The sequence below is a fragment of the Vespa crabro genome, chromosome 4 (genome assembly GCF_910589235.1).
Source record: "Vespa crabro chromosome 4, iyVesCrab1.2, whole genome shotgun sequence".
Taxonomy (NCBI): domain Eukaryota; kingdom Metazoa; phylum Arthropoda; class Insecta; order Hymenoptera; family Vespidae; genus Vespa; species Vespa crabro.
In genome coordinates, this window is record NC_060958.1 from 579,344 (window position 1) to 587,500 (window position 8,157).

Genomic DNA, 8,157 nt, shown 5'->3' on the forward strand with positions numbered 1-8,157 from the left:
TCTTCGTACCGTTTAAGTTAGAAAGCAAGAACAGATCGAGAGGATTCGTCGATCTCGAATTGTAATTTACGGAAATAAGCACGTTACTAGGGTCTCTCGGATCTCTTCTCTCTCTCTCTCTCTCTCTCTCTCTCTCTCTCTTGTATCTGGATGTGCATTCCTCTCTTCATTAACTTCTGTTCAAGGAATTTTCATCGTTTAACAGGATTATCTGATTCCCGATCGATATCGTTACGTATCTACGATTTCAATTAATGTCTAGCGAAATTATTGAACGACAAATTCTACAAGAGGCAGTGGCACGTCTATTACTCGAGATGGTATTTGCTATCCGGTTAAATTAGGACGATGTTCGACTAGAACCTGGTTGCCCTACTTGATTTTTCGGATAGTACAAAATCGGTTTAACGATTATAACGACTGGATCGTGACTTGTACGGATTAATTAAGAGATATCTTTCGGCGATCATGCAATTAGACATTTCTATATAAATCAAACTATATAGATATATAAATATAGATATATAGACACGTACATCTGAATAGGTAACCTGAATTCTGCTATGACCCATGTAAAAGTGTTATTTAGATGTCTTAACAAATGAAAAAAGCATATAACTAAAGTCGGAGATTAAAAAAATCCGACGCATGTGGCTGAGTGGATAGCGAGGAGGAAGAGAGAGAGAGAGAGAGAGAGAGAGAGAGAGAGAAGAAAAAAAAAGTTTCGGGGGTTCAGTCAAAAAGGAAAGGTATTTATTTACGCGAATGCAAAAAAAAAGGAAGAAAAAAGGAAAAAAAGAATGAGTTAGTAAAGAAAGAGATAGAAAACATGAGGGTATGAGAGAAAAATTGATACAGTGGCCGCGTGTAGAGATATTGAGAGAACGAACGAGTATCGCGTTTCTGCAAGCGCATTTTAAAACCAGTATTTGAAGCGTGTGACAGGGGTCAACTCACGAATTTCAATGGAAAGACTGTATCGCAAATGGACAGACATTTACTGCATACGTATATATATATATATATATATGTATGTATATGTGTATGTATATGTGTGGACGGATGTGTTTATATATCGTCCCGTATGCATAAATATTGAGAACCGGGTCATAAACAATAACAATAACGACAATTTATATCTTATCCTTAATCGTGAAAATTTTATCATCATCATCATCGAGAAAATCCATGGATTTGACTTAGGTAATGACTTCATTGATATTTATCGTTTATTATTGGCCTACATCCTTACTTATCCTTTCGAATATTTCAAATTATTTTAATACTGAATGATTTTTTATATTTAATTCAATATCCCATAATACTTATATTTATATTATATGTTATATTTTTCATTTTATTATTTCGACATTTGATAGAACAATTTGACGTAAGAGGAACGACGTAGAGTTCAATACGTTAGCATACGACGATAGTAATAAAATTAACCTGGTATTCAAAATAGAAATTAATATTTATATGATATTTAATAGATCCGCTTGAAATGAATAGGAAAAATCTGAGAATCATCGTGGAAAGTACTAAACGAAAAATGTATAAAATATACGAGTACAAATATAAATAATAAAGTATAGACGATACGGTAATAATGATGATAACGATAATAATATTAATAAAAGAAAAAAAGTAAATATAATAAAAAAAAAAAAAAAAAAAATAGTCGCAATGGTTATCCGTTCGAAGGGAATAATATTTTATTAAGAGAGAAAGAGAAATCGACCGTGCATACGTATATGAAAAGGGAATGTGAAATTGGATTAAGAGACAAAGATAGATAGAGAAGGAGGAACCGGTAAAACGTAAAGAAACAAAGTAGTCTATTATACGTCTCTATTTGTGCGTGTACGTGTGTGCGCGCACGTGTGACGACGAGCAAATAGAAGGCGGAACGGCGACACGAAACATTTTGCTATCGCCTGAAGGTATTTCGTTGTAGAGTTCGTAGCTAACCAACTAGGAAGAACGTAATATCCGCGGTTTGTGGATGCCACGGATAACGCTTCTATATTCCACATTTTCGGACGCAAGGAAGAACGTTCATCAGTCGTCGTGACCGCGTGGACGAATCGAGCGAATGGCGGTACGAATCCAAAGAGAGTCTTCGTTTGCTGTTGCCGATGATGATGATGGTGGTTGTGTGGTGCCAGTAATGGTGGTGGGGGTGTAACGCGTGAGATGGCTGACCGTCGGTACGACGGGGGAGCCACCACCGTGATATAAGCATCGTTTGCATATGTGTGTAAGTGCATGTATATGTGTGTGATTAGTATAGGAGAGACAGTAAAAGTGGATTGGTGTTACTCTCTTGGTGCACGAGAGAGTGCGATGACTCTCAAGAGAAAGAGAAAAGAATATATACGTATATGTACGTCTGTATACGTGTATGTATATGTATATGTGTATATATGTGTGTGTGTGTGTGTGTGTCTCTGAAAGGGAGAGAGAGAGAGAGAGAGAAAAGATAAAAGGTATAGATGTATGGTGGGGATAGGTAGGCGCAGAGCATAGACCGGGCCAAGGTAATGGGAGAGAGTGAGACAAATACGAGATATAGTTAGATAGAGAGAGAGAAACGTGACGCCGGGCGTAGGCGCAAGCGTAGCGAAGGGCTCGCGGCCGAACTTATCCGAGAATAGTCGAGCTCGGCCGAAGTCGCGCGTGGCACCGTTTGGGAATCGTCGCATCGACAGTCGCGAATCGACCGTCGCGTCGCGAGGATCGGTCGTTTTGTTTGTTCCGTGTTTAACGTTTCCATCCTATTATTACCCCTTTTTTGGCAGTTTAATTTTTTTTTTTTTTTATATTTATCCCCGATCACAACGACACGATTTAAAACGTGTCCTTGTAAACGATCGATAATGTATATAAAGCGACTTATGGCGAACTTTTCTTATGGAAAGTGAACGCCTTACGTCTTGTCGTTTAATATTAATAAATCGAGAGAAGACTATAATAAAGTTATTTTTCGAGTTGGTGAACATTTCTCTCTCTCTCTCTCTCTCTTTCTCGATATGATAAGGAAAGGACTATTACGTGAATTATTACGAATGCCGTATAACGAGAGAGAGGAATAAATAAAAAGCAATTCTACGTTAGAGTGTTATGTTGTTATAGTTCGACGAATAAGAAAGACGCGAACGTGCAAGAGGAAAAAAAAAAAAAAGAATTGATCGACGACGACGACAATAACAACAACAAATCCTCGGTATATATCCTTGATAAAAATCGTGGATCGATATAGAGGATATCAAAAGGTGACTTTATCGTCGTAACGAAAGATTAGTTCCGAGGATGCCAAGTGCGACGTACCGTCGCGAATACCGGCGAAACAAATCGATCGGATTATGAACCGTCCAAAAATATTTTCGGACTCGATAGATAACGATGGAAATCCCGTTGATCGATCGATCGAAACGGTCGATCGTTTTGCGTTGTAGGAGTGTAATAAGTTCTCCTACGTGTTGTTAAAAGAAGATAAAGAAGAAAGGAAAGGAAAAAGGAAGGAAAGAAGATAGAGAAGACGAAGGACGAAAAGGCTTGCTCGACGTCCATCGCTAGTTCCTTGACCTTTTCGTTCTTTCTTCGTATTACTTTGGGGTTAGAGGCAAGGAGATTAAAAAAAAAAAAAAGGGAGAAAGAGATAAAAGAGTGTTCGCGAAAGTTTCTTCCTTTTAATTCTTTTTTTTTTTCTTTTTTTTTTTTTTTTCTGTTTCTTCTTCTTCATCTTCCTTTTCCTTCTTTCTTTCTTTCTTTTACTTTTTCTTGTCGGCTTCGAGCTCGTGTACCTTGTGCTTTTTTTTTTCTCCTCCCCCGCCCGCCCATCCCCCAGCCGTCGTTATAGAATTTTGTGGTGCGACCTGTGAGATTGTTGTTTATCATTATCATTGACATTATTATTACTATTATTATTATTATTATTATTATTATTATTATTATTACTATTATTAGTTTCTTTTTGCTTTTTTCGTCTTTTCTTTTTTTTTTTCTTTTTTTCTTTCTTTCTTTCTTTTTTCTACACCTCGTTACTCTCTCGACGATCATGTGCGTATGATATTTAATCGTCGAGCTTACGCCTGGGAATTATTTTTTGAAAACGTCGTGAACGTCGTCGTCGCCAATAAAGAAGACCCTATTGGATACCATCGAAGATGCCGTGCGTCGGGACGACGACGTCGTTTCTCATCCTCACGATATTCGCTTTAACGGCGAGAGGTAAGTAATTATTATTTGTTCGAACGAAATCGATTGATTTTCTTTTTCTTTAAATTTATTTCACTTTTGTGTTACTTCTTCTTAAAAAAAAAAAAAAAAAAAAAAAAATGTAAAATACGTTTAAGCAGGAAACAACGACAATCAGCGATTAATATCGCGTAATTCGTATTTGTACGAATACGACCACGTAAATTTACATTCTACACTATTATCGTAATTTTCCTCGAGATAAAGTGCGATATAAAATTGGGAATTTAAGAGGTAAAATCGTTTTGATACTTGAACGCGGTCGGTACTTTCCATCGACTTCTATGAATATCATCAAAGTTAATTGTCGATATGAGATAATAGTTAAAACGACGAGATTGCTTCTACGAGTCTCGTAATTTAATTAATTTTCGTCGTATTTAAGTATCGAGAGTGCATTACCTTTTATATACATATATATATATATATATAAATCAATATGCATATTGGAATGGATAAATGAGTTAACGTGGATATTATATAGAGACCATTGATAAGATCAAAAATGTTTGGATGAATTAACGAAGAAATTGAAATCCGCCATGTTTGATTGAAATTTATCGTTTAGATTGTTAAATCTTACGTCGGCCAATCGGCAATCACTGTTTGTGCTCTTTAAATCGATCGGCATCTTAATTTAATATGTGCATAAACGTACGTATAACTCGACGACGTTTATAACTAATGTACTTATGGTTAGACGTTAAAATGTTACATATATACACAGATATGTATGTATATGTATGTACGTACATATATCGAAGTAGAATCGCGCGGTACGATTAAAACTGAGATAAACGCCGACACGTAAGGCGAAGTAGTGCTTATCGATTTATGAGTCGGCTAATTACGTGCTTCTGGTACGTTTCTAAAGAAGTTTCTCATTTCCGAGACATAGGTTAGGTCGAAAAGCTTTTTCCCCGATCGAATCGTTCGCCATTGGTGCCAGAGTAATTCAATATATTTCATTTCGTGCTACGTTATTGTTCATAGTATACGGTACATTTACAGAGTTTACTTGTTGTAAACTTTACGCGTAAAAAGATTTCAGTTCGTACCGAATGTAATTTTATCCCGTTGATGATTGCTCGATCCAACGGAACAGAATTCTCGATCGAATGGTGGTTGCGGTGCCGCCTTCTCTTTCCTCGGATAGAACATCTTGAGATTTCCGCGTAGAAATATTCTCTCTCTCTCTCTCTCTCCCTCTCTCTCCCTCTCTCTCTCTCTCTCTCTCTCTCTTTCTATCTCGAGGGATCGTAACCGAGTTAACCCTTTATAGAGTGACGGGACGTGAAAGTCCCGCTTGCTAGAATTCTCGCGATTTCTCACTCTAGATTTCTTCAACGTACTTACATATGTTTCTATCTGTCTATACGTGTATGTATGTATATGTATGTAACGCGCACGTGTGTAAGTATTTACATAGATAAAAATTGGAATTTACACGTATCGAAGTAATTTTAAAATACATTTACATATTCTTTACGGTTTAATATCCTAAGGTGATAAGAAAATGATAATCTCGAAATTCTTTTCTTTTTTCTTTTCTTTTTTTTTTCTTTTTCTTTCTCTTTTTTTTTTTTTTTTCTCGAGAAACACGAAGAAAATATCTAATTTACAATCGAGGCAATGCCTTAATAGTAAAGATGTCGTTGACACAAAATGGCGGACGATTGAATCAATTATCTTCGAGAATATTGCCGTCGTGCATTATATAAATTATTAGAAAGTAAGTTTCGATTGAGATACAAATTAAAATTGACTTAATCAAATAAGACATTGTTTCTTTCTTGTATTTCTTTTTTCTTTTTTTTCTTTAATGGACAATTTAACAATTTAGATTCTTTTTTCTTTTTTGATCGTCTTTGAATCGTTCGAAGAAAATTTCCGAAAATTTAGCAATATGGATTTGTTCGAAAACTTTATATAAAAATATGAAAAAGATCTTCGCACACATAAATATTCGAAAACGAGGATTGAATGAATTTTTGAAAAATTTCGTATAATTTTCTTACTGTCCTATGAAAGGAAAAACAAAACAAAAAAATATTTAAATAATTAACGTTAACGTTAACATTAAAATTGAATCTTTAGGGATATCATTTAAACATCCAGAAAATGTAAATCACTCGTCGTTACATACATTCATATAACGAATTAAAGATAGAAAGAAATAAAGATAAAAAGAAAAGAAAAAAAAAGAAAAGAGCTACGGAGTATAAATAAATGGTAATAGAAAAAGGACAAAAAAAAAAAAAAAGAAAAAAGAAAAAAGAAGACAAAAACCAAAAAAGAAAAATAGATAAAGAAGGAATAAGCGGATAGACTCTGGTATTCCGCGATTTCAATAATTTTCTACGATCGTCGTCGATGGTCGATTCGAATCGTTATAACTGTGTTCTTAAGTTTATTTCCACGTAGTCGATAGTCGTATAAACGCTATCATAGAAACGTGTCCCATGCGACGAGTATCTTTTCTCGATGGCCGATGCAAGGGTTTATCGGTGCCACGAAGTAAAAATATCCTTGCGAGGAAGGTACAAAAACGATCGGAGTCGATGAATAATTTACGAATGGAATCGTCGAACTTTTGTCTGTTCGTCCGTCTGTCTTTTTCTTTTCTACTTGTAAAGAGAGAGAGAGAGAGAGAGAGAGAGATAGAACGATATGTCGCAGAAAAGCGAGGAAGGTAGAGAAATAATTGATCGACATCTATGCCCTGCGTTGTCCCGAGCGTCGTCTAAAGATAGCATTGGGACTTGGACACGGCCTCGATGCATTCTCTCTCTTTCTCTCTCTTTCTCTCTCTGGACTCTTTTATATAGCCATTTGTAGAAACGATCCTCCATCTTAGCCTTCTTGTTCTTGTTCTTCTTCTTCTTCTTCTTCTTCTTCTTCTTCTTTTTGCTTGCTCGTCAACGTTTCTCTTTCCTCACCTTTTTCCCTTCGTAATAATATAACTGTGAGTAACATGCGTGTACAATAATAACGATAGTTTCCCGATAAGGTAATCTAACATCTTTCGTTTCCTTGAAAAATAAAAGAAAAAAAGAAAGGAAAAAAAAAAAAAATATGAGAAATTAGATGAGAACGGATACAAGTACGTATTTTTTTTTTTATTTTCATTTTATTTCTTTTCCTTTATCATCTTATTTTTTTTTTTTCCTTTCTATCTCTAAAGGTCAGAATTTTTCATACTTTAACTACGCTAAAATTCACTAACTCATGTACATATATATATATATATATATATATATATATATATATATACACATACACGTATGCATTTTCGTCTATGGCTATCGACGAATTTACGAGGACCTCTGAGGGTGGTGATATTGTTTCGAGAGTCGTACAAGTTGAATCGCTACGGATGATCACGTTTGGATATAACATTCTCGGATATTAATCGTACGAACGAGATATATAACTATATAGGTTATAGGTTATAGGGTTATGACATCGTTACAGGGTAAAGTGCGATACGTAATGATCGAATATTAAGCTACGGTACTATTACGGATTTTCTCTTGTTTTCCTTTTTATTTTCTACCTTGGTATATTACTCTATCATTTATTTATCAAGTACCATAACTGGCCTATCATGTTTACGTGGGAACGTACGATGCGAAATAGTAGGATAACAATTTATGCTTATTGTTAACTTTGGTCCTTTAGTAATTCAATTTTTTTTTTTGCTTTTTTCCTTTCTTTTTCTTTTTTTTTTCCCTCTTGTATGTATATAACAAAATAATATACCATATTACGATGTTAAGATATCATATATCAGTGTGAAAGTTATAATATCGTTTTATAATCGTACGTGTGTGTGTGTGTGTGACTTTTTTTTTAAAACTTTATTAAAAAGAAAAAAAAAAGAAAAAAAAAGGAAAG

The 8,157-nt window shown here is 34.9% G+C and overlaps 1 protein-coding gene across 2 annotated transcripts in view; it reads left to right on the forward strand.

The window, feature by feature from the left end:
- Positions 1 to 2,702: 2,702 nt before the first annotated feature.
- Positions 2,703 to 8,157, forward strand: part of LOC124423731 (roundabout homolog 2-like) — a 206,789-nt gene continuing 201,334 nt past the window's right edge. For both annotated transcript variants that reach the window (XM_046961819.1, XM_046961820.1), the window contains exon 1: positions 2,703 to 4,233. In XM_046961819.1, the coding sequence (XP_046817775.1) occupies positions 4,170 to 4,233 (64 nt within the window). In that variant the 5' untranslated portion in view covers positions 2,703 to 4,169. The remainder of the gene's footprint in view (positions 4,234 to 8,157) is intronic.